This window comes from Kwoniella shivajii, chromosome 9 (genome assembly GCF_035658355.1).
Source record: "Kwoniella shivajii chromosome 9, complete sequence".
NCBI classification, from domain to species: Eukaryota; Fungi; Basidiomycota; class Tremellomycetes; order Tremellales; family Cryptococcaceae; genus Kwoniella; species Kwoniella shivajii.
Window position 1 is genome coordinate 128,165 of NC_085916.1, and position 13,635 is coordinate 141,799.

The following is a 13,635-nucleotide window of genomic DNA, read 5'->3' on the forward strand; positions in this document are numbered from 1 at the left end:
GCATACAACTTCACATGGCTGAATCTAGTCGCTGATCCTGATTCACAATCCATAGCTTCTCAGGCGAATCATACTGTGGGACACAAGGAGCAATAGCAATACCACTAAGGGGGTTTTCCAACATACGGAAAATTTCAGCCTAATCTCAATTTACATCAAGTCTCATCAGATCGAAGATATTGGATCCTCTAGAGATCGCCAAATCCCATCCAACCTTTCCATTTCACACAACCACTTTTTGTCATGTCATCCTCATCCTCCTCTTCTTCTTCTGGTTCTGGAACTCATTTCCACGTACATCCCCATTCTGCACATCTAACTGCGAACGGAACCGGAACCGGAAATGGAAACATGAGTGTCCCGCCAATCCAACCTGCAGGAGAATCATCGATAGCTCTGGAAGAAGAAGAAGATCATGATTACGAGAGTTTACCAGTAGGAAGTGGTTGGGCAGTCAACATGGCTGCTGGAGCTATGGTATGTGGATTTGATTTAATTCTTTATTTTCAAATCTGTCGGAAGGAGTGCAGCAGGAAATTCAAGCTGATGATAATCGTGTGATTGTGTATAGGCCGGTATCTCTGAACATGCTGCTATATTCCCTGTTGATTCCATCAAAGTGAGTAATGATATCTTGTATTTTCATTTTGTTGAAATTGGCTGATGCTGATTGGTTGTTTTCTGAAAGACTCGTATGCAAGTACTTCCAGCATTAAATCCAATACTATCACCACTTGGCGCATCTACCTCATCATCCGCAGCAACAGCAGCAACAACGGCAACAGCGGGAGCAGGAGCAGGAGCAGGGGGAGTAAGACCATCTCCACCACAATTAAATACAATCATGCAACACGTCAGGTCAATATCAACAACAGAAGGTTTACGTTCACTCTGGAGAGGTGTAGCTTCAGTAATATTAGGTGCTGGTCCAGCCCATGCAGCTCATTTTGGAATGTACGAATTCGTGAGGGAGATAAGTGGTGGTAGGGGTGAAGGATGGTCAGGTGTAGCTGGAACCGCTTTAGCTGGTGCAGCAGCAACGATATCAAGTGATGCCTTAATGAATCCTTTTGACGGTGAGTATCCATTATTCTTTTTGGTGTACAGAGTATACTATGTATGTGCGAGGTTTGTGCTGATGTATTTTACGGCCGCCCCCATAGTGATTAAGCAAAGAATGCAAATAAGGAACTCGCCTCATCGAACCGTAATATCCTGTGCGAAAACGGTCTACGCGAGAGAAGGATTAGCTGCTTTCTACGTTTCATATCCTACCACTCTGACGATGAGTGTACCTTTTACCGCCGTTCAATTTTCCGCGTACGAAAGTTTGAAGACTCTTCTAAATCCAGATGGGAGTTATAGTCCCATAACTCATTGTACGGCTGGTGGAATTGCGGGTGGATTGGCTGCGGCCGTGACCACCCCATTGGATGTTGCCAAGGTGAGTGTTTGAATGGAATTTCGCTTTTGTTCATTATACGAGAAGGAAAAGATAGAAGAGAACCCGAGATATCATAGGATTACAGCTGGGACCCTCATGAAGCAGGAATTCCGAGTAATCGCGCATCAGCACGGCGCGGTGAAGCATAATCTCACGGGAGTACTAACCGCTCGTCACGGGGTCAGAGGGTTAAGGAAGGTTCACAGGGTGGTCCATCAAAGAAATCTCGCTAAACGCTCGATTACCTCCCATAGACCCTCCTCCAAACTAGAGGATCAAATTCCGATCCTCGTATAAGAGCAGCCCGATCAATGGGAGAAGCACTGCGGATTATACGAGATAGAGATGGATTGAGAGGATTAAGAAGAGGAATGTTACCCAGAGTGTTGACTGTCGCTCCTAGTACAGCTATCAGTTGGATGAGTTATGAGTTCTTCAGTGAGTGGCTTGGTTTTTTTGGGGGTTTTCTGAAGGATCCGATGTAATTTGATTTGTTGGATGGGAGGAGTGAACGTTGGAATGGTGAAAAGGGGTCTGAAGGGAAAGAGAGGAGATGAGATGAAAAATCGAGAGGTTATCAGAGGTACCACTGGTTGCGTGGTAGACTTGATACTTGACTAAAGGAGGAGAGCGAATCCCGGTGTGAGCGAGAAGGAAAGACACACTTCACACTTCGAGATCGAGAGATTTCTGGACCTGAACACCATTTGCTGATTCCTTTGTTTTTTGTTACAAATTCGCTTTTGTAGAAGTACTCATAAGGCAAAATGGACAATTCCCCGAAACAGGTCAAATGGCTTAAGAAAAGAAAAGAAAAGAAATCATGTTCAAATCTCAAATCAGCATTTCATTCGTCCTCTTCAATATTTAATGAATATATATATATATATATATTGTAAACAGAAAGTTCCTTCATATATCAAATATATCAAATGGTCTAAATGCATAGAAAAGAGAAAATGTATGAAACGCAATTGAGTATCGAGGTCAATGTGTCAATGAGATAGAGATTTTTTGATTTTATTTTTTGATCATTAAAAAGAATGAACTGGTCGGATAAGGGGAATTGGAATGGTCAGTATAATTCCTGCTGCGATGCATCGTGATCATAAGTCGAGATATAAGAGAGCTATCGAACTGTTGATACAACTTACTTGACCGGACTGCAACCTGATCGATTACAAGAAGAACGATTGAGAAAATCACTACACTTGTGAATGACGATTGCGACTTGTGAGATTTCGTCCGTTGCAGTCTCAGCAAGATGATGTATGAATGAATGAATGTGACAGCACCTAATTCAAATAGTATAATCGTATATACATCGACGATTTTGGTCTATTCAAGCAAACGAGGGACATGTTGATACCAAGGTATAATCTAAATACGGGATATATCTCGTGGTCATACTAACTTTGGTTTAGACATCTACTGTACATGTGTTCTCATCTCTACTGACTACGGAGGAAAACTAGTATGAACGACGCAACTCCTTCTTGACTCGTCCCAACACACCAATTCGAACAGCCGACAAACTGTACTCTTATCTCCTTCCGTGCCCGATGTCATGATTTCAACCAGCACGTAAATGATTATAATCATCTTCCTCTTCAGGTTCTTCTCCAACTACACTCATAACAAAATCTGAACGTCAGTACACTGACACCTTGCTTGACCAATGCCGCATCCATTTGAGAAATTAGTTCACTCACCAAATTGTAAGGGTTCACCATGTCTATACCTAAACGGACTAGGTTCTCTCCCAGGTGTTAAATCGAATATCAGTCCTTTATCAGATGGCACCGGTCCTCCTTCATCTTCTTCCACATCATCGAATCTTTCTAAAGATGAATTTCGATCTGACTCGACACTGGGTCTTCTCCGTTCACCTTGTCCCGGAATATAACGTTGACTATGATGGTCTGAATTGAAATAATCTTGATATCCAGTAGGCGAATTTCCTTCTTCCTCCGAGAACAGCTCTGATTCTGGATCGGTTTCTGATGCTATCCTGTAATGATCAACGATCCCATAAATGGTATCTTTGGTATCCCTGTTACGCCTAGTTGGAATAGGTGATAATATCTTGAGATCACCTTCGCTTATCCCGCTTGACATACCACTTGAATGATGATTGCGGGTATCATCTGTATGAGGAAATTCATCCGATGTAGGAGAAACAGGTTCCAAACTCTGTTCATGATCATTCTCATCGTCTGACGGAAGTGCTTTTCTCCTTACCGACCTCTGTCTTTCTGGTCCTGCTCCATTGCCTGATCCTCTTGGAGTGGTCAATTCGTCGGGGGAGATCTGCTGAAGTGGTGCAGAAGGTGGTTGACCTGAGATTGGTTGAGGATGTGGCGACATCGGGTATCCCACACCTACTCTTGCCAAGTGACTTGTTTTTGAGGGCAGTGCTGGTAAGGCATCTTGCCTTGTCATCTTTTTGGCTCCATTCGCAACAAGAATATCTATATCGATCAATATATCAGTCAGCAAATCTTCAAATATCAAATTTGATTCTAGATCGGTGGTATTTCATCTACTGACCCATCCATTTTTCCTGATCGTGATCATTTTTGTGTTCAGACCTAGGTTTCTCTCCATCTTTAGGACTTGGCTCTGAGCTACTTATCCCACTAGCAGAGTGTAATTCATATTCTATATTCTGTTCTTTCTGCGATCTCTTCTCTTTTCTACTGAACTGTTCAATCTCCTTTTCCTTTTCACTGTCTATATCTTTTTTGGAGGTACTTCCAAATAATATTCTTTTCGTTTCACCTATTCTCGGATCACGTTCATTTTCTGTCATTCTTCGCTCATTCCCTGATCTCGTTCTTTGACGAGACCTCGGCTTAGTTGGGGATACAGGCGTTACAAGGTCAGACGTCATATGCCAGATACTTGTGTTAGGTTGGTCGGTTCCACTTTTAGTCAAACTGACTTTCTTGGTTTGACTAAGATGTAACAACATTCTATCAAAATCTTCATCTTGCCATCCATTATTGGCCAATCGTGATCTAGGATTTTCAGATGATACTGGTAACTGGTTACGTTTCTTGTTTTTGGGCGAAAATAACGTGAAAGCTGATTTCTTTTGAGCGGGAGTTGATAAAGCTTGTTGGTAGTCCTGAGTGAGGGGAGTCAATTTGATGAGCATAAATCGTCATTGATCATATCGTTACAACGTGCGCAATTCGAGCTACACGTACCGGTGGGATTGATTCTTCAAATAAGAAATAAAGTTCTGTTCTCCTGGGATCCCCCAGTGGATCTGAATCCTGCATTTTCAAATCCACTTTTGAAGGTTGCGCTTTGTATTCGATCTATCCCAAGGGAATCAGCTAACGTTTGAGTCAATGTTCTTCGAATATATCGGTCAGGTAGCTTACCAGAGCCCAATTTGCTTCTCGGAAGGTCAACTCATCCCGATCCAGCCAGCTCGAGCCCAACATCAAGTCACTCCAACAGTCAACGAAAGCTTCCTCGATGTAGACTCTTCCTTTATCATCGGCCTTGTTGATCGTGTTCGTGAACGCGTTACATCCGAACTGAGGCGTGGTATCGTAATTGAACGGTATAGACTCCTTCTGTGATTTGTGTAATCTTTTCCTCAATTCATCTCTTTCTTTGGGCCAATCGGTTATTTCCTTCTCGATAGGCGATGCGAATGTAAGAGACGCATTAAGATGTGGATCAGTACGATTAAATCCTCCCGAAGGTGATGCGAATTCAGACCAATCCATTGTACGACGTCTTTCAGCAACACCCTAAGAGGGTTTAAAGTGTAATCAGCAAAAACTCATCCTTGCTTGCTGTTTCCCCCATAATCTGCAAGCGAGGACGTATAGGACGACTTACCATTTTGGCACTTTCAGTCAGATCGAATTGCAGTCTTTCCTTCATATCCCCTTTACCTTTCTTGTCCGTTGCTGATACTGAAGGAGCATCAAATCCACCTTCTTCAAACATACTCCATTCTTTTCCTGCTAAGCTCGACCATCTTCCTTCTTCATTATCATCTTCTGTCAATCTACCTCTTTTCTCTCTTTCAGTTCCTCTACTTTCCAGTCCTATACCTGTATTTGGCTTAGTGGCACTGCCATACGATATCGGTCTATCACTTGTTGAAGAAGTAGGTAATGGTAGATGTTCTTTGACCATCATTCTCCTTCTGTATGACGGTGTGAATTTAGGTCGATTTAATTCTCCTCTCCTAAATTTCCAAGTAACTCTTTCCCATGCATCCCATTGTTCTCCTATAGGCAAATCATTTACCCATGATTCCGCTTGAGAAACCAAATCTTTCGAATAAGCTCTAACTGTCCTAGTTGCTCTCTCACATCTAACGACTCTAGCGCCCTTTCTCGGTCCGCCACGAGCCAAAGCTGAATCAGAGGCTACCATGGCTGGATATCCGTTTACCCATTCTTTCAGCCGGGACGGTAGGTCCGCCAAACCTAATGACCCTTTCATACTGGTTGATCGAATATGCGCTAAAAGCAGGTGTTCAGTTGCAGAGGCTGCTCGGACGAATATAGCGTGGGAATACATCGCCGTGGAAGAAGTTGGTACATCGAATAGCAATGGAGCGAAAAGTGATGATAAGGCATGAGGTGTCAAGCCGGATAAGTGGGAATGAGCTGCGAAACGTGACAAGAGGTGAAAAAGAGGTGTCAAAATCAGGTTATATACCTCATTCGGTAAGATGAGTGCGAGAAAAGGGAACGCATCAGTCGGATAGCTGGCAGCTACAGTACAGTGTCATTGTGGATGAGTATCAGCTTGATGCTTTAATGCATTACAACGCTGAGCTAACACGTACCTCTTTCTCTCCCTCTCCACTCTTCATAAGCTTCCCATTCCATTACACCATGACAGATCTCTTTGATGCCTTCTTTCATACGAGTGATCCTACTTAATGTCCAACGGAGTAACCAAGCAAGTTCGTGCTCTTTCGCGAATTTCACATCTTGTAAAAATGCTTGTTGTTTTGAGCGAGAGTTTGACCTGTAGATCACCATGACCGGTAAGTGATAAGCCAGATACGAGGCACAGCTTTACCCACGTTAAAGTATCCAAGTATGCTTGAATGAGCATTTTCGTGCTAGTTTGGCTCAATTCTAAAGCTTGATTAGAGAATAACAAAGGCGTTATCAAGCCTAAGATTATCGTCATCAGGTAAGTCTGCTTGACACTGGCACGCAGAATTGAAATGACTTGCCTCGCCGGTTCAACTCTTGACAGAGCACATCCAATATATATCCAACTTCCTTCAATCCAAGAACGACTTTCGGTCCTATTCCGCCAAGAAATCCATATTGTCGCATACCCGTTACATCGTCAGAAGTATACGAGAATGAGTCTACCGAGTTACTAGAGGTGGTATGGGGTGGTATATGAGTAGGTAGGAATGTGAATTTTGCTGGAAGAAGAGGTGGAGAATTGTCTGGTGATTCGGGTGGAGTGAGAGGTTGACTTGGTCTATTAGGGAGTGTCCTATTGATTTTTGAACGATATATCAGATGTAGTGAAATCAGTCTAGAATTGGAGTAATGGATGATATATCGTGTTTTGACTCACTTTGATCCTCCGTTGGGTATAGTACCGAATTCCCCTACGATGAAAGGTTGACCTGCCTTGCTGTTTGACGTAGCACCTCTTCGTTCGGGTGATGAGATTGGAGGAGTAGGTGGAAGTTTACTTTTCTTGGGAGTTGAAGCTGATCGCGAAAAGATGGATGGCATGATGTCTCTCGCAAAGGAAGACTTGACGGAGGACAGACTTGGATGACTTTCAGGTGATTGTGGGATCCGCTGGAAGGGCAGGTTGTTGTTGGAGAGCCTGTTCGAAACGAATTCGCCAAGTTGTTTAAACGTTACTATCCAAACTGAAGGCGATATCGATCGTGGGCGGTGTCGCTGAATTGCAGAGGAAATGAAAAGTAAAGGAGTGAGTTCGTGCCGGCTGATGTTGACGTTGGTCTTTAGGTGGCAAACGAGTGATCTATCATGACCAGGTCGGTGTCCTCTTGTTCTGGTGGTTAGTGATGATGATGACTGTTTTATCTGTTTGCGATTGTTGTATATGTTGTTGTGGATGAAGTGAATGATGATGATGGTGATAGCAGACGATAGAAAGTGAGGATGAGAGGGTGGTCCAAGCGGTTCTATGTGTTTTGATTGGATGTGGGTCAGTGCGTATAAAGGGGGAGTATGTTGCTCAGATCGATCAATGGATCAGTCCACCTTGTGAAGATTAAAGGTAAGTAACTGGGCAGAATTCAAAAGTGATAGAGTGAAAGTGAAAGGATATCATATCAACCATCATCATCACCTCAATGGCTCATCAATGCTATACTCAGATAGCAACCAGTTCAGTACAGTAACCGCGACGAGAAGAAATGACAATAATATCATCCGCACGAGTGACCTATCGTTTCATTTTTTCATGTTTAAAGTACGGTATTCCTGGTACCTTTATTGTTCCTCGATAACCTTGTTTGGAACCTGTTTCATCGTTGTCATGGTATCACGATCGCTTGTGAGCTTGTTTGTCTGGGAGAAGAGATGTGCAACCCGCGAATCTGGAGATAGAAAGGGGATTGATACAATAAGGGGGGGAGGGGAGTAAGGGGGAGTTTGGGATCGTTTCATGAGTATGTAAGTTTGGTAATTAAGATATGATTACGAATGGGATGCATTACAACTGACCACACACCTCCCCATTATCATTCTAATTACAATTCTGATTCTAATTACAATTCTAATCACAACCTCATTACAATCTCGTCTCCCCCGAACTGAATTACCGGCCCCCCGCGGTCCTCATGCCGGGATAACCGAGGTGTAAAAACAAAACAATTCATATCATTACTCGTACAGATAACATGAATGATTTTGTTGCTCAAAACATTCTTCTCATCTCAGTAGGACTATCATCACTTGTACATACCATCATACACTAAGATATCCAAGATCCCCAACCGTCTTCATCTTGTATGCAAGAGTGAAACGACTGAACGAAACCGCATCTCGTTACAACACAATACTCTGTCAGGACAGCTCATGATCTCAACAATAGATAAGGATTCACCAATATGCCATCTTCCGATTCCTCGGACAATCCTCCAGTCCTACCGATACATTCATCTGATCAACAAGATTCGCAAAGGGTGAACATTCCATCCGAGTTTGAGCACGGGCAAGCACTTGACTCAGGTTCTGGCTCAACCATCCATCCTTTGAATCATCCCAATACCACTGAATCATCGTACCCACCTAAATCAGAATCGGATAGTCAGACTCGTTACAATGATGCGATCCAAGAAACAAGGACAAGAGGGGGAAGAAAGAGACAGGCAACTATCTCATCATCACCATTAACCACAACAGCATTAGGAGATTTAAGTATCAATCATCCTTCAAACTCACAAACAGTAGGAAGGAGGAGAGCTCATACCATAGGTGTATCATTACGTCCTAACACAAAAAGACAACCATCTCAGATGAAGAATTTCACAGATGATGAGGGGTCTGATACATTGACCCCATTAAATAATACTATGAGGAATAAAAACGATTTGGAATCTGGTATGGGAATGAGAATGGGAAGAGAAAGATCAAGTTCAAATGCAAGTAGGAGAAGTACAGGTGCAAACTCCAATGGTAGAAGATCATCTACTCCAGTAGAATTTGAGCTGGGTCAAGATCATGGTCAATTAGATGATGAAATGATTGGTCTATTAGATGTCATCGATCCCCAGGTTGCCACTGGTGAGTTTCACTTCTTCTGACGTTCGCTGTGGTATCAATAAAGAAGGGGAAACTTCGGTTACAACATTTTGCTTCTTGTTCCGACACAGAGGAAGCTAGAATCGAACTAAAACAATATGCCCTTTATAGTGAATCACCTTCAGAACATGACCAACTCGGTTCTAATTCCTCATTTACCTGCTTTGTGGAGTAGAAGACCTGAAGTTCAATTACCACAGACATCAAGTGATGAATCGTTAGCGTGAGTGATGGTTAAAGGGAAGAATTCAACCTAGTCATGATGGTTATTAATACGTCCCAACATGTCCTAATGATAGACCATTACGACCCAACGATTCCTCTACGACAGCTTCGACTTCGAACCGCCAGAGATCATCCACGAATCGATCAAGGACAACGTCCATATCAAGGTTCTTACCTGGCAGATCTTCTGAACCAGGTAGCAGCACTCCTGGGACAGTAGAACAATCTGAGGCTAATTCATGGGGACGTACAGCACCCATCCCCATACCCGAAAATGAAGTCTTAAATCATGGATCGGGAACGGGAACGGGAACGGGAACATCAAAACAAGTGATGAGACAAGAAATGTCAGAAGATATAGATGAATTAAAACAAGATCATGAATTAGATAAACATGTCAAGAAAATATTAAACGCTTCACAAAAAGCGAAAATCAAAGAAGGGTTAAAAGGTTTATGGGTATTCGTTAAGACTCCAATGGGTTTTATTACTGCGATATATGGTTTCTTGGTCGTCTTTTGGGGTGCAGCAATCGTTCTTTTCTTGTTAAACTGGATTCCAACGAATAGTAAAAATACTCAAGATATTTGGATTGGTAAGTGTTGACTTCTTCGGGTACTGAGATGCTATTGTGCTGATTTGAATTGTTATGTATTGTAAATGCAGAAATAAGCTCTCAGGTCGTTAATGGTTTATTCACAGTGACGGGTGTCGGTCTGATTCCATGGAGAGCAATGGATACATATCGTATGTTTTTTTTGAATTATCCATCATAATGTTGTATAGTCAGGCTGATGATCGTCACAGGGATGTCTGTCATTTGGACATTGAAAATCCGAGATAAGAATCTGAGAAAGAAACAAGGTTTACCACCTATTGAAGATAGCAATGATTTACCTGATCCAGAATTGATCAAAGATTATGTTTTTGTGAGTGTACTACCATACCTACTAAAATGTCCGGGATCGGGAAGAAGTCCCTTCCCTCTTTCCGTTTGTTCGTTGCAAAATTGATAGCAAAGCTAATATGAATAATTTCATTCCCATTTAGGTGTTATCCGAGAAAGATCAGAAAAATCTACGGTATCAACAAGAAAAATTCGCAATCTCACAAACTTGGTATAGAGCTCATGCCACGGCTACGCATAAGGCTTTCCCTATCAAGTGGGCTTTATGGAATACAATCGTAAGTTTATCAGAATCTGGCCTTTGTTGAGCCGGACGCTAAGAATGAGAAATGCTGGATCGGATAGTTGATGGACGGGAATTCGTTCTTTCAGTGGTGAGTTGATTGACTTGGCTTCAACATCAACGAGGATAGTAGCTGATCCTGTGAAATTGCAGTATCTTATGGTAAGCCATTCATACCATGCACGGTGGAATACACATCACGATATCATGCTAACGTTGTTGCTTATGTACAGTGGTTGTATGTGGGGACTGAGTAAGTAAACATCATCAGCTGCCTGGCACATAGTCATGTCCAACTCAGCTGATTTCCATGGTGCGCTCATCTTAGATCGACACCAACGACCTGCTTGGACGACTGGTTCTCTCATTCCTCTTTCATTCCTTTGCGGTATAGGGTGAGTGAATCTTGCTTCGGACAATTTCCAGCGTATCAATGTATACAGAACCATCCGCGTTGTATTTCCAATGGTGGATTTCCCGGTCAATGGTCATCTCTAGTCGATCATAATCATCGAGAGGTATGATGTCGAGAGCTGAATTTTGTGCCCATAGCGCCGCGGTATTGATCTGGCAAGGGTCCGCTCGAACCAAAAAATCAGTCAGTGTTTCAGCAAAATTACGAGATGCTTTGAATGTTCCAGTCGCAATAGCTATACCTCGATCAAAAGACGGAACAGTCTTGAATTCAATCAAGAATGAAGCTCCAGCAACTGACATACCATCAAATCAAACTGAATCCCCCCAAAATGAGAATCAAGCTACAGCAGCTGGAGGAAGGAGGACGACAATCACTTTCGGTGATGTTCCTGATTCAATGGGATTCGATGGTGATGGGAAACGAATGACAGAAGATGGAAAATCTAGAGAAAGAGGGAAGACTATCGCTTCTCCTGAGAAAAGGTCGGTTGATTTGGATTTGGATTTGGGTTTAGGGGATGTCATTGGGGAAAAGTGAAGAATGTGTAGCGAAGAGTCTGAGCGATGTCAGCGGATGAGCGATGACGATGATATTGTCTCGCGAGAGAGAGCGAATAGATGTTTGATCTTCTTGGGATCTCTGTTGTTTTGTTTTGGGTATTTGTTCGAATAGATATAGGTTGTAGGACAATACATATTATTATAATTATCATAATAATCACTCAGCATTTTGGGATGCTATATTATCTAATTTAGTCAAATTTCCAGATGGCACCATCAATCTTTAGTTCGATATTGGATGTTTTGGTTTGATCTCTATACATGTACAATCCACTTCATATGATCAATTTCAACTACGATCCTATATACAACTCATCCTCCTCGCATCGTGTTTCTCCCATGATGTCCAATCACAAAAGGCCATTTGTCTACTACAAGAAGAATTCCCTCATAATTTGCTCTTTTGTTTCCTGTTCGAATGGGATAACCAATCATCTACCAATCGACCCACTTCCTCTGATATACCTAGACTACTCTGATATCCAGCTGGACCAATACCGTATGCGTGAATGACTGCTACTGTCTTTTGATCATCGTGATCACTTTTAGTTTTAGTCTTGGTAAAAGGTATCAAACTATTTTTCCTATTGTTGATATTACCGATTTCGACATATTCTAATTCGCATCTGAGTCCGCCCGTTCTACAAGGTCTTAAACCTATATTATGTGAGATAATCTTGATATCTTCCCATGAGCCAGTACCTCTTTTATCGTCTAACAAGGGGCATATTTCCCAGCATCTTTTCAGGATATCTTCCGCCAATTGGGGATTCACATTCGTGCTCCAGTCATTAGGCAAATAGCATCCACCCAATATGACATGATTGTCGACACCTGGTCTAGGTATGATGTACGTCGATTCACCTCTAGATTTCTGTACGGGATTTATATCGCCATAGCATTCATTGACGTCTTTCGATTCGATCAAGACAGTTTGTCCTTTTGCCGGATAAACCAATTCATCCAAAACACCTATCAGCGATCGGGATCCTAATCCACTGGCATTGATCACTAGTTCGACTTTACCAATTGCAGGTAAATCATATAATTCTGCAAGTGATGATACCCGATTCCTCATTATCGGTACACCCTTCTCACGTAGCGTCGTCGCTAGATGCGAGAGATATAATGGTGTATTCAACGTGTACGCTTCGTACGTTACTCCGTATTTGAACGGAGATGAAGATGGAATTTCAGAAGATGATAACAGGCGATACTAAATGAATATATGAATATATATATATATATGTATCAGTGAATCTGTTTAAGAAGACCAACGATATAAAACATAATAAAAACCAAAAATAATATACCACTGTACTCACACCGAATACCAAGTCTTTATACCATGGTTCTTCCCATTCACCTTTATTCCTCCAATAATAAACATAAGGTCTTCTTTCACATAATTCAGGAATCTCTTTGGATAACCTCGCGAATTCTTTAAATGTCTTTTCGTCTCTTCTACGCTCAGATTCATTCGTTGCGAACGAATGCCAATTTGCGCCCTGCGAATACCAGATGAGAGTCAATCAGCTTTTGAAGCCTTAGCCTTAGCCTTAGCCTGGGTCTTTTCAAATCATTTCGAATCAGATCATTGGCTGAGATGACTACTCTATAAACTCACGGCCCAAGGACTGGCGAATCCAGTAGAATGTATATCCTCTGGCAAATCTTTACCTACAACAGCTACTTTTAATCCCTTCCTAGTCAATTCATGAGCTATCGAAAGTCCCAATACTGTTCAATAATAAGAGATGTTCATCGTCAGCGACTGTATGAGAAATGGTACGAATCTCACTTCGATATCCAACCATCTATCATAAGAGAGAGAAAGTTGAAAACGTTGGAAACGTTGAATACTCACCTCCACAACCCAATATCACAGCGTCGTATTTGACCATTCCAACGATATACCAAGTCGGGTCTTTGTCTCTGTTTCGACTGTCTCAATCTCGACCGATCTATTGCAAACCACTGATGGATTATATGACTGGGTCTCACG

At 42.1% G+C, this 13,635-nt stretch overlaps 4 protein-coding genes across 4 annotated transcripts; 2 read left to right on the top strand and 2 right to left on the bottom strand.

The window, feature by feature from the left end:
• Positions 1 to 243: 243 nt before the first annotated feature.
• IL334_006375 (uncharacterized protein) lies at positions 244 to 2,246 on the top strand (the record flags this gene model as incomplete). The annotated part of the gene is made up of 6 exons (XM_062938079.1): positions 244 to 477; positions 572 to 619; positions 689 to 1,076; positions 1,164 to 1,444; positions 1,699 to 1,882; positions 2,194 to 2,246. 6 exons carry the CDS (start codon positions 244 to 246, stop codon positions 2,244 to 2,246), a joined length of 1,188 nt encoding a protein of 395 aa, XP_062794130.1.
• Positions 2,247 to 3,017: 771 nt separating this feature from the next.
• On the bottom strand, positions 3,018 to 7,191 carry IL334_006376 (uncharacterized protein; the record flags this gene model as incomplete). The annotated part of the gene is made up of 10 exons (XM_062938080.1): positions 3,018 to 3,070; positions 3,157 to 3,915; positions 3,995 to 4,574; positions 4,657 to 4,770; positions 4,837 to 5,214; positions 5,306 to 6,195; positions 6,270 to 6,454; positions 6,513 to 6,606; positions 6,669 to 6,943; positions 7,028 to 7,191. 10 exons carry the CDS (start codon positions 7,189 to 7,191, stop codon positions 3,018 to 3,020), a joined length of 3,492 nt encoding a protein of 1,163 aa, XP_062794131.1.
• Positions 7,192 to 8,543: 1,352 nt separating this feature from the next.
• On the top strand, positions 8,544 to 11,607 carry IL334_006377 (uncharacterized protein; the record flags this gene model as incomplete). Its single annotated transcript, XM_062938081.1, has 11 exons — positions 8,544 to 9,219; positions 9,349 to 9,460; positions 9,537 to 10,057; positions 10,129 to 10,209; positions 10,270 to 10,391; positions 10,513 to 10,647; positions 10,715 to 10,743; positions 10,806 to 10,814; positions 10,886 to 10,905; positions 10,981 to 11,047; positions 11,205 to 11,607. 11 exons carry the CDS (start codon positions 8,544 to 8,546, stop codon positions 11,605 to 11,607), a joined length of 2,175 nt encoding a protein of 724 aa, XP_062794132.1.
• A 411-nt stretch (positions 11,608 to 12,018) lies between these two features.
• On the bottom strand, positions 12,019 to 13,534 carry IL334_006378 (uncharacterized protein; the record flags this gene model as incomplete). The annotated part of the gene is made up of 4 exons (XM_062938082.1): positions 12,019 to 12,846; positions 12,956 to 13,138; positions 13,258 to 13,370; positions 13,498 to 13,534. The coding sequence occupies 4 exons, from the start codon at positions 13,532 to 13,534 to the stop codon at positions 12,019 to 12,021; spliced, it is 1,161 nt and encodes a 386-aa protein (XP_062794133.1).
• Positions 13,535 to 13,635: the final 101 nt, after the last annotated feature.